Source organism: Manacus vitellinus, unplaced genomic scaffold (genome assembly GCF_001715985.3).
Source record: "Manacus vitellinus isolate BGI_N305 unplaced genomic scaffold, ASM171598v3 scaffold_14_pilon, whole genome shotgun sequence".
Lineage (NCBI taxonomy): Eukaryota > Metazoa > Chordata > Aves > Passeriformes > Pipridae > Manacus > Manacus vitellinus.
In genome coordinates, this window is record NW_021939063.1 from 5,728,308 (window position 1) to 5,750,708 (window position 22,401).

Sequence of the window (22,401 nt, forward strand, 5' to 3'; positions counted from 1 at the left end):
ATGGGAAGTCTTCCCTTCTGTGGATCATCCAGGATGGAAATACAAAAAAAAAAGTTACCATGAGAAGATAAAAATGTGCAACTTCACTTTTATGCTCTCAAAGTGTAGAATAAGTAATCTGCTTTGGATGTACTTGCTTATCTGATTTTGAGATTAAAAGGTATGAGAGACTGCTGGACCTACCTGTGTGCTTAGCATTAGATATTGCCACTGAGTTTTTCACTACAGTAAGGTTCTGAATCAATTTTTATTTGTGAGTTGGCTCTTTGGTTGGATATTTGGAGTCCTACACCAAGGAACTCTGTTTAATTTGCCAGTGTAATACAGCGCTGAACATGGCAGAAAATCTGAATTTAGAAAAAGTCTCCTACTGAAGTCAATTGTCAGCTTTTGGCTGTGTGAAAGCTGGTTGGTTGTATAACTGAGTGTTTGCTGACTGTTTGTTTTCATCATACTTAGTTTCAGGTGTTATGAGAGCATACATTTGAGGTTTGTTCTGACATTTTGTGCAATTTAATATGGGAGTTTTAAGTCCTCATAAGATTTTTCTAATTCTCTTTGAAGTTAACAAGTATCTAGGAGAGCCATTTTTGAGGTAGATATTTTCCTTGACCATACTGCAAAATCACTTGTGAAGCAGGGGAATATGGTTAACAGAGACACCTACAATTCCATGTGGTATTCTTTACAGAACCAGGGTGAGATATAAGAAGCAGACTGTGATTTACATGTGTCTCATGTTAATTTTAATGTGCTTGGCTCCCCATGGCTGCCTTGAGCATCTCAACCTTGATTAATCTAAAGTTAAATTCCTTTATGCTGGCTTATCTTTGATTGTTTTATGCTCACTCCATCTGTTTCTTAATGTAGCTCTATAACTTCTTTCACAGTTCAGATTTGCTGATTATATCACTTTGGGGTTGTGGCTAAAACATTCAGCTCTGGTTTTACTACAAGATGCTTTGATAAACTTGTGAAAAGTGGATGGGAGATCATTATCGAATAATTATTTCTCTGAAGGTGATTCCTTTTTTTAATGCAGAAAATAGGTAAAAAAAGTTCAGTGAAGATGAAGATGATAGGTCAAATTATTATCACTGATTTGTACTTGTCAAAAGAGTCAGGCCAATCTTTTCTGCCTTGCTATAAAGAAAAAATGTTAAGTTGCATTTTATGATTTTGCAACTAGCAAGAGAACCCAAAGAAGTATGTAGAACCACTTTGTCAACTTCTGAGTCATCCCATTTTGCAATAATCCAGTTCTTAGCTTAGCATCCTATTTATGGGGATTTTATTACTAGTCATTAATTTTTAAACTGTCACTTTTTTTTTTTTTTTAGTTTAAATTGCTTTATATAAACCTTGTGGAAGATAAAGATCATTATCCATCTTTGAGCGGTCCTGTTCAGAGCTGAATGTCTTTCATACATAATACCAGAGTGGACAGTCTTTGGAAAGAGGCATTTCTGGAACAAAAATTCTCACTAATGTTTAGGTGGCAGCAAGTCCTGCTGGTCATCAGCAACAAAAGACTGGGAAGAGTCTGAGCTGATGGGTGGTCAGGAAATGTTGCAGACTGAGTTTAGCAAGATGGGAGGAGAATGTCCTCATTCTGCCTATGTTGTCTTCCATTTAGGGCTTGGTATGTCCCAGGGAACTGGCTCCTCTCCCTCTGGGTGAGCACCAGAGCCTGAATGAAGCAAGAGAAAGATGGCACAGATCAGCTGTGCTTAAGTTTGTTCCCCATGAGGACAAAGTCATTGGTATTAATTTCAGTTCCCACCTTCTGATTGGGATCCTATGCTTGAAAGGATAGGAAAGAGCAAGGAATTCGTTGTATTAAAATAAAAAGAGAAGTAATCAAAATCCCCCTTTCTGATCACTTGTCCAGTGCCACAGACCTGATTGATGCTGAGTGGTAACTGCTGAGATTACACAGTTTTGTAATCAGTGAGACTGATAAAGGAACATATGACTCAGACACTAACTATTTTATGATTTAATTTGGACAGGGGTTGCATAGATGAATTAAAGAAATTATGGATATACACTGTGTTTTAATGGAAGAGTGTAACTGCATTGAGTGAGATTTGGACCTGAGTTGATCTGATCTATTTTTCTCCAGTAACCAGAGGCAGGTTCCTAGAGAGAAACACAAGAAGAGGACAAGAGTGTGAGGACACTTTCCTGATAGATTCTTAGTGATCTTTGATGGACTTGTAAATACAAGTCTTTGGTGGCTTTCTTACCAGGAATTTGTTACTGTATATTCTCATCTCGTGTAAGCTTTTGACGTAAACAGCATCCTGTGGTAGGGTTTCACACAATAACTATACTCTGTATTTAAAAGTAACAGTAAAGGGACCTCTTTTGTATTTTCACCATCTCTGGCATTACAAGAACTAAGGACCAAGAAATAAAATTACCCAGAGGCAGATACAAAATGGTTCCACCTGGTTCCCTTATTCCCTTGCCAGTTGCAGTCTTTGCTCTATATCCTCCTTCTACTTTCTTTGCTAAGAATGAAAGTCGTGGTTTATTTAATCTTTCTGTATACAAGGCTTGTCCAGCATCTTTATCACTCTTCTAAGTACCTTTCTGAGTTTTACTATTTCTGCTTTGGTTTACTACATGTTAATAGTGAGCTGATTTTTATGTGGTAGTAATTTGGAACCTAATGAGCACAGCAATTTGCAGTTTTGATGACTGCAATGTTACTGTAAAAGAATGGGTTTTAATTATTTGGAGATTTCAGATGTGTATGTGCAGTTCAGTACCCATGACAATGCATTTTTAATCTTTAATTAAGCTTCTTGAAGTACAGAATTCCTTTTTACAAATTTCCATTGTCTCAGTAAGAAAAGCAGCCTGACCTATATAGGAGCTTCTGGTGCATTTCATTTGCTTCTGCATGGGGAGTACATGTCAGAGATGCTTCTCAGGTGGCAAAAAGGAAGATCCCAAGTCTCTCTAGAGCACAAGAATAAGTGTTCATCTCTCTTCTCCCTTCTGAGGGGTACTTCCACTTAGTATTTGATACCCTAAATCAATATAGTATTTATATTTCAAAGGCTATTTCTAAAGAGGAAATAAAGATAGGTTCTGTTGAAATACTTGAACTAGTCATCAAATCAACACTTCTGTTGTGGATATTAGTGACTGGACCTCTCACTAGTATTGGTTTTGGTGATTTGCCAAATGTCCTTTACACACCACGACACAGTGACCAGGGTAACACTGTTTGAACAGTTCCTCTGGCAGCAGCCCATGCTGTGGATTGTGTGCTGCTCCAGTTCCATTTCATCACACATCCATGCTCTCCAGGTACTCCCTCTTTTGAGGAATATTGCATTTTTTTAGTTTAAACCATTTAAAATTGACCTTTTCCCCACACCTTAAGATGTGATGAAACTGTACACAGATACACCCCAGGGCATAGCATGTTGTTGAGAAAACAGGAATGCATCTCTACCTCCTGCGTCACGTGCCTAAATAACGATCACATCACTACATTGTTCTTCAGAAAGCTGATTATTGTTTAGCAAAAATCTAATTGGAACTCCAGACACTAAGAGCATTAGAGAAAGTGTATGATGTGCCTTTGAGAAATTAATCTGAAGTACAGAGGCAAAATTCAGCAAATATTGGATCAATTTTTATAGACTTTGCTGTTGTGAAAGAACTACTTGCAGCCATGCTGCTGTATAAACTGTCTTGGATGAGTGGTTTTGGAGAGTGTCTGTGACTTATCATGCTAATATGGAAAAGCCAACATGAATTCCCTCAGTACTTAATGACCAGTGCTTACTGCTGGTGCCTGCAGGACAGGTGGTGTGGGTGCATCTGAATTTTGCTTGAATAATATCCCTCCAATCAGGCCTAAACATGCAACTACCCTTAGTTCTGGGTGCACAAAGAGGAGTTTAAAAGAAATCTGTATTATTGCACTCTCTTCTGACACACGTGAATTGATCACATGTGGTTTTTTCAGTCTTGCAATACGTGTTCGTATAAGTAGTTGTCATCCCTATATTGTTCTGCAGCGTGATCTGCTCATCCAGGGACTCAATCTCCTTGAAGCTCAGATATTTAAGTTTGCAAAATACAATTGTTCTAGGAACTACCTGCTGCATTTTATCCCCAAAACAATACTTAAAGCTGTTGTCCTTATTCTCAAATATATTTCAGAACAGTGGTCTCAGTATTTTCTTTCCCTCTTTCCCTCTTTTTCTTTATTCTTGTCCCTATCTATCATAAATAAGGATTATATTAGGAAGTTGTTGTGCTATCATATCAGTGAAAGAACATGCCTGTGTGATTGCAGACACCCCCTGCCTGCTCTGCCTGGATCATTAAGGAGGGGTTTGTGGTCTCTGGGTGGGACAGGACTGATCCCTGGCCAGGTGGGAGCACAGGCACAGGAAGCATCTTCATGATCACACCTCAAGTGTGATCCCATTCCAAGGGCTGCATGGGAATGATGGATTGTTGTGATGGGTGTGTCTGTGCCAAGGCTCAGGCTGTGCAGTGTGTGTCCCCTGCAGATGAGGAAACACTCCCCAAACCATCTTGATCTGAGACTTCTCACTGGAATTCAATCAAAATAAAGGTTCCTGAGGCCATGGTGCTGCCTGCCATGATATTTTGGAATTTGAAAGGGTCTGTGTGTCTGGAATTGGAATATTTCTGTTCCCAAAACATAGGCTCCTTGCAGCTGGTCAAAGGAAGGGCCCCAGGGACTGTTTCCAAATACAGCACTGTACTGTGTAATCTGCCAGTCTTCATTTCATCTCATGCTATTAATTTAATGAGCTCTGATCCCTTAATTTTTATTCTTGTGTCAGTGCTACAGAGAATTAAGACAAAATCCCATGGTAGAGATGTTCCTGGTGGTCTGTTCTGGGAGGTGTCTTTAGTTTTGGAGGGTACCAGAGCTCTCCCTGCCCCAGAACCCTCCTGACCTGCATGGGCCACAACCTGGATGTGGTCAGCCAGCAGAGGATTGTTGCTGAATTGTTTTCAAACCAGCAAAAGCCGGTAAATGTGTATCCTGTTCTGGATCCTGAATTTGCTTTAAGCAGGAAGGACTGAATACTGTAAGCTGGCTGATTTAGCACACCAGAAACTGGACCCACAGAAAAACTGTGATATTTGGGACTCTTAGAATGGCACCAAAGGAGTTGTGTTTCAGAAAGGCTCCCTCCAGCGCCAGGCCAGGTACTGCCATCTCACCTGCCATCCAAGGAAAGGGCTTCACTTCCAGTGGGATGTGGCAGGACCAGGGCATTCGCTCTTGGTGAGACTTGTGTTCCTCAGGAACATCTTGAATACAGGCCAAAAATTATCTTTGGATAAAATCCTTACTCGATTTTTCCTACCTGTCAGTTGGTCCCCTCAGACAGAAAAATCCAAATTTTATTTTGGAGATTTATCAGAGTTCCTTTCCTGCCAGGGCATCAAGGTGCATTACCACTGAATTTAAAACCTTGACCTGTTTTAGAATAGTACAAGACATTCAAAATTACATTGTATCAGCATTTCTTCACCTGACTGCAAGCTTTCTTGCTTTGCTTTTTGTTGATTCAGCTTCCTTAAATTTATCACCTTCGGACTTTCAAAATTCCATCCAAAAGAGGCAGAGTAATATTTTGCATCATTTTTTATAAAGCAAAATCAGATAGTTTGGCTTTAAGTAGAAAAAATAACCCTGCTCTCCTCTCCAGAGGGGTTTTTACATCTCTGTTCCACATTGAATTGCACTGTCCTCTAGTGGGTATTTTAAGCAAATGTTTTTGTGTTTGTAAATCTTTTGTGCTGCTTAGATACAGTAAGTTTAGTCTTTATTTTCAAATGAACCATAAATGTCTGAGATAAAAAGCTGGAGGATTAGAGTAATATTTCAAAACTGAATAAGTAAACATTACATTTGACCTGTGGCCCAAGTTGTACTAATATAGAGATATATATATAAAGATGTTTGTATCTGACGTATCAGTTGGAGCAGAAGGATAAAGAGTGAAGATGCAAGTGTATGGCTTCTGTTTTATTACATTTTATTACTTTTTATTGAGAATTGGAGATAGTCTGCTTCTTTCATATTGAAACAAATTTGGTAACTATGAATGAATGAATAATAAAGACCAATGGAATAATAGGAATGATTAAATGCATCTTATTGGATTCAAAGTGGAGAACTGTGCAGCCCATTTTACCCAGTGGTTTGGTTTTTTTCTTAATATTACTACCTACCTCTTAAAATGCCCTTCTTTTTAACTGGGATTCTCTGGGATTTGAGGTACAAATCATCTCTGAAGATCAGAATAGGAATATAAAAGTTTTAAGTGGCAGTGCTTGTCAGGTTTGTGTGTGTTTGCAGTAGTGGATGTCTGGATCCAGCTGCAGGTGACAGCACCTTTACTTTCCTTCCATGAACTGGAATACATCTGTATCCTTGGTGCTTGTGTCTCAGCTTGTGCCCTGTGAGCTTCCCCACAGTCTTTAACATGTCTGAGTGACTTGAAATATCATCCTTGCATGGTGTTAATTCTGTTGAATGAAGGAGGGAAGAAAAAAATGCCTGTCATTGTGCTGCTGACTTGCTTTTCTTACTTGTTTTCTGGCACCTTAATGACTTCATTTGGTGAAAGAATGTGCTTTTGCAGACACAAAGTAAGACTCTGCTGACCAGAAGGGTTGGGATACAAGATGTATGTTTTAACCCCAAAAAATGCTGTGAGCCTCCAGGCAGGAACATGTTTGCCAGCTGTACCATGCAAACCCAAGCCTTCCACATAAATGTGCCCTGTGGCATCCTGGAGAAGAAAACTTGACAAATACAGTCTGTTTCCTGCTGTCTGGGTGCACTTTTAGCTGATGAAAGAGTTAGGAGTGGTCAATAAATGAATTCACTTAGCTTGAAATGTGAAGATGGTTTTTTTCAGATTTCAATCAAACAAACCATGAGCACATCCTTTGCATGTGTAACTTTTATTGTTGCTGCAGATGTAGTTTTACTGACAATTGCTGAATAAAATACATGGACTGAGCTTCAGAGTCACAATTTCCAGGAAGGCCAGAGATTACATTGGTGATTTTATAATAATATTTATAGTTCTCTGTGTGAGCATTCATGCATCTCTGTGTGCATATAAGGGAAAAGATGAGAAAGGGCGGTGGAGTTGAAAGAGTTTCTCAAAAAATGCACTAGCAGAAACTTTGATTAAAGGGATCTGAATGTTGGAATAATCATGGTTTTGAGCTGTCCTTACGTCAGCCATTCCAAAATGTTTCTTTAAAGAACATATTTTAAAATTTCTATTAAAAAAAAAGGGAATACTTATGTTCTAGTGTACTAGTCAGTAGTATTCAGAAGAAATCTGTGCTGTACAGTCATTTGGGCTTTGATTTTTATTGGACAGTTCTCTAGTTGTATTTCTGGCCTCACATTTTTGTACATAACTAATACTCAACCTTATCCTGAAAGGCAGTAGCTCAGTGGTTTCACTGTTGCTGGCACATTCCCACCTTGCTTCAGGTCCTCACAGCACGTTGGGGGCTCTTCCTCCCTTCAGGGCCAGTATTGGTTTTGTCTGCAGGGTCAGTCGGATCCAGAGGTTTTTGGATCCACAGAGCTCAGATGCTGATGTGGCAACAGGGGAGGGGTGTTTATGTGCAGGACAGGGAGGGGGAAAGCAGGACAGATTGTTTGGTGTCTGCCTGTACTTGCTTGGGTCATCTCCAAATGATTATGAAACCTCAGCCTAAGCTGAATTGCATTCCTGGTTGGATTTCTGTTCTTTGTGAGATTCAGAGCTTGACTCCGTGTGAATTACCCGTTTGGAGCTGCAGCATGTTGTTATCTTGCACCTGTTGTTGTTGTTTTGTGGTAACAGCAAAGGTGGAAGATCAAAGAGAAGCAACAACTTTCAAGTGTCAGGTTTTTGTCCTCTCTCTTTTTGTGTACAGAACTTGTGCTGTAAGTGCAGGCTCAGGTCAGCAGACTGGAATGCAGCGGCTGCAGACAGCCAGACGTCCCCAGTATAGATTTATAAATGGGCTTTGGGAAAGGTGGAATGTTTTATAGGTCCTGCCTTCATTAAACCTTAACTGTATGATGATCAGAACTCGGTGTGCATTTTGTCAGGGCTAAGAACATTTTGGAGAAAAAAATAATAGGAGGATATAGTAAATGCACACACACTTTATCTGATTTTTTAGAGAGCAACCAGGTGTGTTAAAGCTCCTTCTGCTGTACCTAAAATGCCCTTAGTTGTGAGGAATCTGGCAGCCTGGTGGATCATGTCAGCGATCCAATACAATTCTAACAGTAATCTCCTAACACCATTACTTTGCTTAGTATACAATTACACTTATTTGGGCTGGGGAGAGTGGTGTTGGTGCCAAACATTCAAAACAGATTTGTGGGCTTTGACAAAGCTGACTTTACAAAAAAATCACTGTAAATTAAAACTATTCATTTTATTAATAAAGCAACATAGATTTCATATAGGTAGAGCTATACATAAATATATCTAGTTTCTTATATAAAGAGAAAAATTACTCTGTGTGTCTGCATATATGTTCTTATAGCATTTTGGAGTGGGATTAATGGATATTCCAGTATCTGCAAAGATTTGATAGGATATCAAACATGAAGACAGTGATGGTGCAGCACTCAGTTTCCGTCCCTTTGGCTTCCCAGCATTGGTGCTAAGACCTGGCAGACTGTGGGTTTTTACCAACATTGGTGGTGATATCTTCATGCTATTGGGGGTTCCCTTGTTTCTCCAGAGGAATCCATGATCAGTTGCAAGTACATCTGATGGTGATTTCACATCTATCAGTTGTTTTGGTGGATGAAAAAAAGCTTAACCCATGGACATGCTACTATCTTTAGTTAATAATTTAACATTTAATAATGTTGCTGAAGTAGAAAAAAAATTATAAGGCATGCTAGTGGGTAAAAATGGTTATTAGAGTAATGATGTATTTAGTAACCTGTTCTGTCAGTAGGCAGTTTGCCCTCTCCTTGATATGTCTGATAGTTCACATGCATTAGACACTCAGCATGTGGATATATAATGGTTCTGATCTGGAATGAGAGGTTTATTTTTCTCATAGACTCAAGTAATACAGAGATTGTGCATTCTCTGTGCACACAAAACGCTGTAAACCTCTTCATCCATCTGCTGGGTCTGAATGTTAAAGTTCTTTGAGCTGGAAATGCAGGATCTGGTCAGGCTACAGAAGCAAATATAAACAATGTTCACAGATTTCAGCAGAGTTAAAGTGAATCTCAGCATGATTTGAACTGATCTTTTGGCTTATTTGGAAAATTACAATAAAACCCAAGATCAAATTCTCTACCTGATTCAGTTTCCTATTGATGGAATCCTTTTAGACTCTTCTCTAATTTAACAGTGTATTTTTTTTAAAGCCAAGCATACCAACATCAATTATCCAAGCTGCATCTAATTTCCTTCAACTTTTTTTTTCCTTTTGCTGCCAATGGATTAGAAGGCCTGATTAAAATTCCGCTTGAGAGCTGAAAAGCAGATCCTTAAATGAGAATGTCTGAGTTAGGAATTAAAATATCTGTACTGGACATAATATCCTCCTTCTTATCTCTAATAATGTAAACACACTTGGTTAAGTTGTTCTGTCACATGTCTGGTGCAATGTCCCTGAATTAGGAGGATGTATTAGAAGGGGTGGAATGGTGTGTGTGGCTTGTCCCACTGTTAGAATCTATCACTACTGTGTTTTAGCACCAAATTGCTTTGCACAGAGATATCTCTGCCACAGGGGTTAATGTGATAAGAATTTGAAGGGCTCTATTTTTTCTTTTATGTTGTTTTACTTCCTAACAGTAGGAAAGGTTTTGTATGCACAAGCAATAGGAGCAAGGCAGAGGAAAGGCCTTCTAAGCTTTTACTCTTGGTAGCTTCTGCAGAGTTAAGGATTTTGTAACACAAAGGTGAAATAAATAATTGCAGTGGCATCACCAACTTAATATCCAGTAAAGCCTAAACTGGTAAATGCATGTATTTAACATGACATGAGAGTGTCAAATCCATAAGAAAGAGTTATAAAATAAATTAAAATGTATGTTCTGGTTTGACTGGGTTATAAATTTCCTTCTGATGCCCAGTGTGCCTTGCCTGGGATGAGGAAGCCATGCCATGAGCCATATCCAGGCTGTTACTGTGCAGGCTCCATGAACTGAAAAGGTTGGTGTCATGTACTGGATCATTGTACCTAATCTCAGAGGGAGAAATTTGGGTATCGGGGTTTTTATGGGAGTTTATTATTGCTCTACTTATATAGCATTAGAGTTTTTTCATGCTCTGAAGGTCTTAATTGGATAACTAACTCCACTGCAAATAGTAAGAGGAGACAAGAAGCAGGGGGAAGCAGTGTCCTGGCACATCAACACTACATCAGAGGTGGTGTCTAATAAATTTGAGAGGAGAAAATGGGGCTATGTCGCACATGCTCAGATGGAAGCTGTTTTGACCACTTTTGGGTGGCATCATGAAAAATCTTAGAGCTGAAAGGAGCAGCAGGTGATGAGCGAGATGTCAATGACATGATCCCATTGCCAGCTTCATTTTATGACTGTGGTGTGAGCACTGGAGTTCAATTTTTGAGCAACCTGGTCTAGTGGAAGATGTCTCTGCCCATAGCAGGGGGTTGGAACAAGATCATTTTTAAGGTCCCTTCCCACTCAAACCGTTCCATGTTTCTGTGATTCAGTGGTGTGATGCAAACACTGCATTTACACCAGTAAATGAGGTTCTTGCAGTCTAGAGAACGGCTTAAGGACTGAGATAATTTCTTGTGGGAAGTAAAGCATTTGTTGAGATGCCTTGTTTCCCTTTGGTACTGTGGATGGCAGTGTTACTGCCAGTGCTGAGCCTTCAGTCTGTGCGTGTGACTGCACGTCACAGGAGTTAATTGTCACGTTTTGTCTGCAGAGAAATATTAAAGCTGATTGTGCAGAGCTCTAAACGTGTGTGACTGCAGGGGATTTCCTTGGTGCTGGAATGAGTCTGGCTACCTGGAGGTGGGCACAGTGAATCTGTTCATCCAGTGCAGTGAGTCGAGCATAATTGTGGTTGACATCATGCCCAAGTGAAATCCAGTGATATTTCATTCCTCCAGACCTAATCCCTTCTTTATCTTGTTGGTTTTTTGAGTCAATATGATTCTGGCAAAGCTTGTTTGTGACACCCAGTGAAGCTTGTTGTAGAGCACCCCAAGAGCTGTGGATTAGCTCCATTGTGGAATGAGAAACAGCACAACCACAACCTTATGGTGACCTCCTCAGCGTAATAAGGCATGGTTGGAAGTCTGGTATATGTGCTTGGGTTAATATTATACTAACTTAGCAAGTGGAAAGAAATTATATTAATATCTTGTATGTATTAATGTCTTGTATGTTGTGCAGGGTAATTTAATTGTGAATTAGGTGCAGAAATTGCAGTTTCCAGAAACTGATGAATAGCAGTTTTTTGAGGTTATCAGTTAACCTGTTGTAATGAATGCTCTTCATTACATGCCTCTCCTTGTTAATTAGAAGGGATTTTTACTCCTCTTTATCAAGTCAGGGCAAGTATATTACCTTTTCCTCTGTACTGCTTTTGATAAAGTGAAGATCCAGATTGTTTTGTGAAGTGTCCACATGAATATTTCATTGCATGTGCATCACACATTCCTACACTATTTTCTGAGCTCCAACCTCTGATGATTATTCAATGCATTTTTAAAAAAATCAAAATATTGTTTAAGCTCTTTTTATTTATACTTACTGGTAGAAATTCACCTTTTTATGTACAATACTGTGTATATGACATTAATTACCATGCCTGTTTAGACCAAGACAATTAATCACTGCTGTACACTACAGCAACAATAGACTCAGTGTTCTCTAAGTGCAGAGGTGAAGCTTGTACCTTCCATAAATGAGAACCTGCTTGACTGAGGGTAATTTGTTCCCTGATTTGTGTCTTTTGCTTGTGTTTATTTATAAAACAAAGCCAAAACAACACATAAACAACCCCTTATTTATTTCCTGCTCGGTTTCTCTCCTCCAGGTTGAAGCAATCCTTGTAAACATATTTGGTGGGATCGTGAACTGTGCCATCATAGCCAATGGTATCACCAAAGCCTGTCGAGAGCTTGGGCTGAAAGTACCTCTGGTGGTCAGACTGGAAGGTGAGTGCTGATGGTTTCAGACCCAAGTCATCCCTCAGGTGCCCAGTAACCCACTTGGGCTTTCTTCTATCTCAAGGCTCTAAACAGATTGCTCCCACACAGTAAGAAAATGTCCAGTTCTCCAGTCATAGCATGACCTGAAGTCAATAAACTCATATTTCTGTAGTTGTGGTCCCTGCTGGTACTTGAAGCAGTGAAATGTTGCAGTGGAAGCATTATGGGTTTGCCTGTGAGATTTGCAATGCAAATAGGAATTATTTTGCTGCAAGTTTCTGTTTACTGAAAGGTATTTCTCTTTTAAATGATTTTTTTTGCTGAATGCAATTCCATTATTGCTAAACTTGCAGCAAAGTATAGTTTTCTTAAGTTTACTCCAATCCCGTAATTAAAAGAAAGATGTTTGAAACAGTATTTGTGAGAGAGAAATTACTGTAACATATTCCTCTGCCCAAATACCCAATCCAGCTAAAATCCATTTAAAACCAGAAGATTTGGTAATGGTAAGGTTTTTTTTTTTTTTAGTACATCCAACATTGTTACACAAGAAACAAGAAAAGCAATAGAGGGGTGAGGAGGAGCACTCTTTGGCAGTTTCTAGCTTTACTATAATGGCAGTGGGTGTGGAGTTCTGCCTCTAATTTCTGAGAAGTGCCCTGAAGGAGGGAGGGAGGGGGATTCTTCTGCCCTTGTGTGAAAAGTGCTTTGATTGCAATCAGCACACAACTCTGGTAAGCTTAAAACATTTCCTTTTGGCTAAGTGGTTTTGGAAAACAGAAGAGTTTCTGGGAGTTTTTTAAGGCCTCTTCCTCAAAACCATCAATATTCACATTTGGGTGTGTGTAAGGAGCATAAAATGTCCTGTCTCTCAGCATTGGTGATGAAAGGAGGAAATGCATCCCTTTATGGACCTGAGATACAAAACTGTAGTGGTTTTTTACACTATGATAGAGGGGTGAGGAAAATATGTTCTGAATACACCAGACTTTTTCCTTTTCAAAGTATAACACCACCAGGACTCCTGAATGTGTAGATTAGCCACAAAGCCCTTTGGTTAGGGGCATACTTATTTTGTCCTTCATGAGAAAGGGGGTTTTCCCATCCCTCATTCTCATGCTACACTACATGTGGTGGCATGACTTTTGCTGTGGTAAGTGCAGGGAAATTTAAGTACTCTAAAATGGATTTTAGAAACATTGTGAAAATATTCTTTGGATGATGCAGCACCAGTCAATATGTTAAGAGACTAAGTAAATAGTTTAATATGGATGAAGGAGAGACTGATGGATGTTGGTTAGAAGCAGGAAAGTTTAATAATACAAAATCTCATTGTTTATCAGCTCTAGGCGATGTTATTTAGCTTTTTGTCATAGCAAGAAAACTTTTCCTGTCTGTCATAGCTGGGAAGAAGTTTATCTGTCAGATCTGCAAGACTGCTCATCTATTGTAGCTACTGTTTTTTAAGTGAAGATATTGAAAAAACCGTTAGTTTTCCTTATGAACAAGATGTTTCTACTGCAATATTTGAAACTCTTGTAAGAGAAACAAGAAAATCAACTTGCTCATTTTAAACTGCAGTCCGCTGGGTCTGCCACTGGGTTTGCTTGACCTTTCTCCAGTAATTTTGATACTTCCATGATTGTATACAAAAAAGAGTGACTTTTTTTTTTTTTTTAACATGACTTCTGAGAGATTACAAGAGGCAAAACTGGGCTGAATGAGAAGAGTCCCAGTGCTACTGCACTGCAGAGTTTGTGTGGAAGAGAAGGTGTGGAGCAGGAATGCTTCTGCCTGGAGGTTGCAGAGGTGCCTGTTCCTCTCGTGCTCCTGAGGTTTGACTCGTTTGCTGCTTCATGCACAGAGATCGAAGCTGAGTTGTTGGAATGTTGAACACAGACTTTGATGCAAATATCTTTTGGTGACCATCTTCCCGAGGCTGCTCACTCTGTACTGATTTACTACTTCACCCTTGGTAATAATGCTTCTCCTGGACTAGTTGCTGACTCTGGAGATGGTAATACCATGGGGGTTTTTTAGGAGACTCAGTGCCATAATAATAGAGCAAAGCTCCAACTTTTGCATAATCTTTGTCGCAGAAGGTTTTAATTCCTTCTTTCATTTCTAGTTCATACTAAACAAAGAGCTGTGATGTTTACAACCTTCAGATGTTGTACTTAGAAACTGCTAGATAGCAACTCCTGCTTTCTCTGCCTCCTTAATCACCCAGTCAGGCAATCTATCTATCTATCTATTTATCTATCTATCTGTCTATCTATCTATCTATCTGTTTGGTCCTTTTAATCTTTTCTCAGAAATCAATCCCTCTGGATCCTTAATCGTCACTGTTGTTCTTCTTTGAACTCACACCGGGTTATTTAAACATATAAGGATTTTGAATTAATAATGAGTCCTGTGGAAGTAATAAAACTACCCCAGACTTTTTAAAACATCACTGATAACATTTTACAGTTCAAAAGGAGAAAAAGGGGCAAGCAGTCTTTTGGATTTCCATTTTGAACATTTTTCCAACAGAAGGTTTGTGATTATTTCCATAAATCTAGCAGATTTGTGACCTGCACTTTAAAGGCTCTTTGCCTGCGTGCACTGTACTACAAGTGTCTTGATGACTAGAGTTTTAATCAGTCAAATCTGTCTTGATTTAGTAGGATTCTGTGGACAAATCTTTGTTCTCAGTTGTATAATAATTACAAGCCGTTTTACCAGTGGATAAAGAAAGGATTACTCTCCTCTTTGAAAATGGTAACTTTATAATTACATATGTTTGCTTCCCTTATCAGTAAAGAACTCACCAGCTGAGACACAGGATTATTGTTTAAAAAGCTCGTGGACAAATGGAGGAACCACATATTTCAGTTTTTATCTTTTTCAGATCGAAAACTAACTGCTACTGGGTTTATGCAGGATTTTTTTCCCTTTAAAATGTAATGTACTTCAGTTAAGTTTTGTGAAAACTAGCTGGGAGTGCTGAGCAGAAGCCAAAACTTGTTTCTTGTTTATGTAGCTCAGAGCTAGATGAAAAGAGGGGAGAATAAAAAAGAATTGTGAATTAGATGTCTTCTTCCTGTGCTGGAAATTATACGTTCTTTCTCTTTCAAGAAGTGAATTTTGTGCTTCTTTGGTCACAGGACAAGAAGAATTGGGAGGAATTAGAACTACTTAATATGTTGAAACTCTGCTAGGAGCAAGTTGGCTTTTATTCAAACATCTGACTCAAAAATTTCTTTTTATATATTCCATTTTTGTGATTAGTGACCTTCTGTGTTTTTCAGAATCTAAATATTTATTTAAAATATTCAGAAATCTTTTACACACAAATTAGGTTTTGCTACAGCTTGTGTATCTCACTCACAAGTATGGTTTAGTTTGTATGTCTGATTTTTTGATTGTTAGTATCCCAAATTGCCTGTCAAGAGAGAAGGATGGGGTGTTGCAGAGTCACACTTCTGCAGGGGGGGATTTGGCTCTCAGTACCCTCAGCACTGCAGCAGATCAAAGCTGGAACCTTGCTATTGGTGGGCACAGCGTGTTCATGTCTAATACTTTTTGACATTCTGCATATTGTGAATTTTTTGCTATAGCAGGATGTTCTGGGTAGATCAGATTATTTTACTGTTAGTCTTCTTTAGTATATTCCAAATGCATATTACTTATCCCCTTATATCTTATTTACCTGAAAAGCCAGAAATAGCATTGCAGACTCCTGCATCCTCTGCAGCCATCAGCATTAAACAGTGGCAATTTAGCTGTTCCTAATGGTTTTATGGCAGTGCAAGTGAATAAAGGAACATTATCCAAATCCTGCATACGAAGTATGATTGGGGGTGTTTTATTTGTTTGATTTTCATTCAGCCTCTGCAGTTCTTACAATGTGTGTTGGTATAATCTTACCATTTATAGAAACATGCTTAGACAGAATATTTATGACTAGGATTCGTTGGTAATGAGTTGAATATATTTGCTACAGATAGCAGAGATTTGAAGGCAATGGAAGTGTAAATGTGAGAGATTGCATGTACACAGACTGAGAGGTTGTTTCAGAACCCAGGTTTCAGCAGGAGGGTGTTTAGATTACAAAGCCTGAAGGTAAATGCTGTTAAAATTCATCTTTCTTGGTTTTCCATGGAGTGTCATTGACAGTAATATGTGTCAGAAGGCAAAAAACTTCTTTTCCTTGTTAGAAAGCCATTCCCTTAATAGAGTCCAGTTTGAAAAAAAAAAAAAAAGCTACAAAAAACCAAAGCAAAGAAACAAAAAACCCAACAACAACAAAAGCCCCTCAGCCTTCAGTCCTCTGAATTTTCTGTTCTCAGTTGGCTGCAGCACAGGTGAAGGGCAGGTTATTCTGGTAGTCTGGGTATGGGATTCTGTTTACAGTTCTCTGACACCATCCAGTGGCAGGAGGTTAATGTTGGAATAGTGGGATTCTTTATTTGTTTATTTTACCGACTATTGTAACAAGACTCTGTAGATTCCTAAACGTTTCGAGTGTTTTCTGAATGTTTAATTTTCAATCTCTTACCTCTGCTTTCAGCAGGCTCTTGTTATAATTTCCATATTCTCCACATAGCTAAAATACTTAATCACAATGAGATAAAAAGCCATCACTTAAAAGAAAATTACAGCAAAGGAAATGCTTGCTGAACAATGTGTTTAGTTGTATGGCTTGCCTATAAAAGTATTTTATTTAATAAATACAAAATGTACTCTTACTCTTTTGACTGCAGTAAGATTTATTTTTTTTTTAACTTTCATCTTTTCATTTCTCTGCATAAACTCCCCCTCCCTTCTTAGGGGCCTGTGTTTTGTATTGATTTTGTAATGCATGTTAGACAAGTGGTGTGTGGAGAGCAATCAATGCAGTGCAGAACAGATCCAATGTATTGGACCCGTTAGTAAATTAATATTGGCCACTTAGTGAAGAGCAAAAGTTAGTTTTAAGTACATGGCTATCACAAACAGCACAATATTTTTTCTCTGTGGGAAAATTTCCAGGAAAATTTACCTCTTTCTATTTTTTTTCCTCCTCACAACACTTTGTCTTGTAGAATCCTGTTTGAAAGATCAGTACAATCTCGACTGCTTTAAATGTTTATCACACTTGTATCTCAATAATAGACAAAACCTTCAAGGCTTGATGGGAATCACTGTACAAATGTGAGGGACTTAACAGAGAAGAGGACCTTGGCAATGCCTCCTGCCTCCCCTGTGCAGTGCTGTGCTGACAGGCAGCAGCCTCCACGTTATCTCCTACAGGATGGTTGAACAAAAATCTAATCTTATGCTCTTTTTTGCCTGTGATATTATTTTTTTCTATAGGAAAAGTTCTGTACAGTTCTGGATGTTACCAAGCAACCAAATCCCCCTTCTGTCAGAGATTTCAGATGTCTTTGACCTTCCTACACAAGTCCTACAGTGCGTCCTCTGCATATCGATGGGAAGCACGACCTGTTCTGCCAGTGCCTTTTACACAGGGAGCAGATGGGGTCCCACATTCCTCTTCCCAGCACCTGCCTCTCCCATCACAAAGTGCTGGGCCTGCTGTGACAGGGATGTCTTTGCTCCCTTTCAGTGCCAGGAGTGGGAATCCTGACTTGAGCACGCTGATGAAACAGGCTTTTGAAATTCTCCACTTCTGTTGTACCATTTCAGACGTTTTATGAAGTCTGCCAAGAAAAAAAAATCATCCTTTAAAATGAGCATTCTGGAAGCTGCAGAGTAAAGAGTCTGCTTCTTGCTTGGTTAATAATTAAGGGTATAATTAGTGTATAGCTCCAAATATAATTAAAATTCATTTTGCTAGGTCTAGGAATTACAAAGTAATTAAGCATTTTGACATGGCAACTGAACAAGGCACATGACATGAAGGAGGGGGATAGGAATGATTCTAAAGAGGATCAGCTCAGGACCTTGTGTTTCTGGCCAGTGTGTGATCCCAAAGTGTGGATTCTGCTTCCTCAGTAGGATATCTGACTCCAGGTTCTTCTGTGGACAGAGCATAGCAGTGATCAAAAGTGCCACCCAGCTTTGCTGGAGAAAGCTCTGGGGATGTCAGATTTTCTGGTTTTCCTTGGTTTTCCAAAAACAATGAGCTAAAATAAATGGGAAGGTGAGGTGATCTGCTTGTCTTTTATACAAGTGTGAGCAGTGGGGAAAATGAACTTTTCTGAAATATCTTTTTCAGTTTGGGGGCTTTTCTCCTTTCCCGTGCGTGTGTTCTACTGACTAAAGTTGAGCTTTTTACCTACAAAATGGAGCCCTTGTCTTTTATATCTGTACAGTCTCCTTTGAGGTGGGGCAGATGTGGTACTCAGGGACATGGTTTAGTGATGGACTTGGCAGTGCTGGGTTTACAGTTGGACTCGATGGGTCTTTTCCAGCCTAAATGATTCTGTGATTGTAGTAATTTAGTGCAGAGGAGAGGAGGGAATGGTGTCATGCTGAATACTTCAGGGTTCTCTGTGTTCCCCCTTTTTAGTAGAAATGCAAAAGCATATTCAAGAGCAGCTCAAAAACAGTTATATTTTCAGGATTACCCACATATTTGCCTTTCCTTACCCCATTTTGCAGCTTTCAGTTACCATGGGCGAATTTTAGTTATTGTTGACTTTCTGCTGCTGATTAGCTGTAGCTGATTGTGGCTAATAAGTGTGTTAGATCTGAGTGTCCTAGAGGCCTGATCCATGGTCCATTATCCACTGCTCTTGCTGGATGTCCCTGCTGACTCTGGTGGATGCTGGATTGACCCTTTAATCTTCACAAAGCCCCTGTGGTGCATACAAGTGCTATTATCAGATTGCATTGTCTGTCACAATTGTAATTGAAATTACAATTCTTCCTTCTCAACTCAGTCTAAACCACTGATTGAATCTGTTGTTAAACTGAAATGATGTGTAGTTTGAAGCATTAACTGCTTTTATAGAGATGTGCTAGAAGACTTTAATTTATTCATTAATATTAATTACTAATTATAGTCAGTATTCTTTTATAGGAACAAATGTCCATGAAGCCCAGCGCATTCTGAGTGAAAGTGGTCTCCCCATCACATCTGCCAAGGACCTTGAGGATGCAGCAAAGAAGGCAGTGGCTAGTGTGGCCAAAAAATAACACCCTGAAGATTATTCTCATGGAAAGACATCATTCCTGTTGTTATTTCAGAGGATTAGTGAAGTTTTCCTAAGCAGTTGTCAGGTTTGGTGGACCTAATTTTTGATACGTGGCCAACTCAGGCCTTAGGCTTGCAAGTTAGGCTTCAGAACTTTTGCAGCTACAATCTTGAGAAGTTTTTATGTCTTTATCTAATTTTGGTAATTTTGTTACAATTGTAATAAGTAATACTTCATAAATTTCTTTTTTGTCTCTCCTTCCAAAATCGTTACTGATAAACTCATGATAAGGTACAATAATTAATAATTGACTTGTATCAACAGGATTATTCTTTAATCAAACACATGTAGGTCACCTATTTCACAGTATTTTAATTAATCTTTTTATATTGTAAAGCGTCAGCAAACTAACGGGTTTATATTTTTATGGACTTTTAGAATAATGAAAAAAATTGTGCTTACAATACCTATTTTTATTAAAATGAATGATGTTTATTTTCTTTTTTTTTTAGCAACCACTGATTTTGCCTTAAGACAATTTCCTTTTGTTGATACCAAAGTATACCTCACGATAGGAAACGGGATTAAACAGTTGGTAGTGAAAAGACCTTCCACTCTTTTACTGTGCCTGTAAACCTGTGAAATGTGATTCATTTATTTTCTAGATTTTGGAAACGAGGTGCAGTATTTCTAGGTGTAGCAGGGCCATACAGGGAGCTCCAGGAGGATGAGTCTGCCAGCAGGGAAATGGCTGCTAACTTTTTGAGATAACCTCTTTCATAAGTATGTCACTGCCGTGAGGTTTTAAAATAAGATGAGAAACTGAAGCAGTTTTCTGCCCAGGACCATGGAGTATTCTTCAATTGATTTAACTTCCAAAAACCATTTCTGATTTATTTGGAATAAAACACAAATGAACTTTTCCATTTTTAAGGTATTTGATTTCTCAGGCATCAGTAAAAATATGTAGAAGTTAAAAAAAAAATCTGAGTTTCAGTACTCAGATATTGACCAACATTTATTTTGATTGTATCTTCTTTTGTAACAGTCAGAATTCAAGCTGTTAATTACACAAATCATTCATTCAGGGAACAGAAGGCGATAGCAAACAGCTCATGTAACTAAAGAACTCGGTACAAATCTGACTCAGCCCAGGACTTATGTGCTGAAAATCATCAATAAATTTGAACAGTGAACAAATGAAGGGATATTATGATCTGGTCTTGTAAATGGGCAGAGAGGTAAAAATTTGTGTAATAAATTCTTAATTGTGATTTTTTTTGAGTGCCTCTAATCAATACCGTGTTCCACTTAGAGAAATGTAAATAAATTTCCCATGACATTTCCACTAGAACTGTTACATTCAAAATAAATTATCTGCACCAATCTTTGGCTCTTGACACAAAGAGTGTAGATAGGTTGCTATCATCAATTCCTGCAGGTTTTTTGTTCTCCATTCCTTTCTCTACATATTGCTTAAGGAAAAAACGTGTGACCATTAGAACAGCAATAAATATGCCACAAGGTGTGTGGTTATTGAGGGAATGAAGGAGAAGGGTGTCGTTAGCAGCTCCCTGGAAGGTGCATAAAAGCACAGACCTCTCTGAAGGAAGAGATGTTTACCTCACCACAATATATAAAACAGTCTCACTCTATTTTATATATTTTAATACTGGAAACAGAAACATTCTGTGGAAGAACTGTTTGTGCAGTGTTGTCTCACGCTGTGTCTCTTAATTGTGGTCTCAAAACTATTCATTATGTGTGTACACAATTACTATTCTGCAAAGATTAATGCTATGTACACAGTTTCATCAAATAAATGTAAAAAGTAACATGTTTAATGACTTTGTCCTTTCTATAAAATAGAAAACTTCTTATTTTGTCTGTTGCATTCTGTGTTCCTCCATTCAGCATTTTGTGACAGGGGGGTGAAATCAAATGCATGGGAATTTAGTTTCAATCAGGTAATATTGCTATGCTCTTACATACCTTTTACCTAAAAAAGTAGATCTTTTTATCTCTCTATATTTTTTCTTATACCTAGGTTAATGACAATAGAACAGTATAATTTTTATTTTTTAGATGTAATATCAAAAATTCTGTGATTTTTCTGGTTTGGTATCTTTGCAGGTTTGCCATTTCACTTGTGCCAGGCACTGTGGAGTGGCTGCAACCAGAGGCTCTGGCTGTGCCCAGCCAGCTCATTGTGGTGTTGTGGACTGGTTGGTTTTATTTGTACGGGTCATTTCTCTGCATGTGGAAATGTGTAAAGTTACTTTTGGTCTCCCTGGGAGAGGCATTTTGGTTGCACTTCCTGTGATTTTCGGCTGTTACAAATTGCACTTGAACATGGTGCCTGGAAGGGACTGTGACTTTGCCTTTGCTCAAGCACACAGAGACACAAGTTGTCAAGAGTGTGGTTTGCTTCCCCAGCAGCTCTGTGTCTACCTGTCTGCTGCCCCCCACCTCCACAGGGACCCCAGCTCTGTTCCCCCAGCCTTGCACAGCTCAACCCCAAAGCAGAGAAATGCCCCCCTGCACAAACCAAACAGCAGCATAAGCAGTGGGTAAGTTCCAGTTAATCCCCTCTGTGAAAGTTTTAAGTGGGATTTAATTGGCTTTAAATCTGGAAATTTCAACCTGCATTAATAAAACCATGTAGGACGGGGCACTTGGAAGGTAAAACAGGAGGAAACTGTTAATGCTGACACTGTGTTAGGTCTTTAACAAGATACCTTTATATTCTCTCACAGAAAGTGTAACAGCTGGGAGTTGGGGAGTAATGTCCTTAACGAGCGCTGACTATCCCATTTGTCAGGCCTGTGCTTCCCTGCATCCGGAAAAGCAGCTGGTGTCGTGCAGAATTGCTGTGATTGGAGCAGCATGTCAGTGCAAATCAGTCACCAGATGAGATCCCAAGCAGGGCTGTCTGCTGGCCCTGCCCTCCAAGGTGAGCGGTGCCTGGTGGCCTTGGGGCTTTTCAGACCTGGGCGCCTACAATAATATCCTCTGGTTATTGTGTGTCAGGTTGGCCTGGATGGTTCCCTTGTGCTGAGAGCTG

General features: G+C 39.0%; 1 protein-coding gene across 2 annotated transcripts in view; it reads left to right on the top strand.

The window, feature by feature from the left end:
* The window catches only part of SUCLG2 (succinate-CoA ligase GDP-forming beta subunit), a 92,989-nt gene extending 71,796 nt beyond the window's left edge, over window positions 1-21,193 (top strand). Inside the window, exons 9-10 of one of the 2 annotated variants that reach the window (XM_018068382.1) lie at window positions 12,096-12,216; window positions 19,223-19,637. In XM_018068382.1, coding sequence (XP_017923871.1) covers window positions 12,096-12,216; window positions 19,223-19,338 — 237 coding nt within the window. In that variant the 3' untranslated portion in view covers window positions 19,339-19,637. Of the gene's footprint in view, window positions 1-12,095; window positions 12,217-19,222 lie in introns of both variants that reach the window. The other variant, XM_018068383.2, reaches the window with a different exon arrangement.
* The last annotated feature ends 1,208 nt before the right edge of the window (window positions 21,194-22,401 follow it).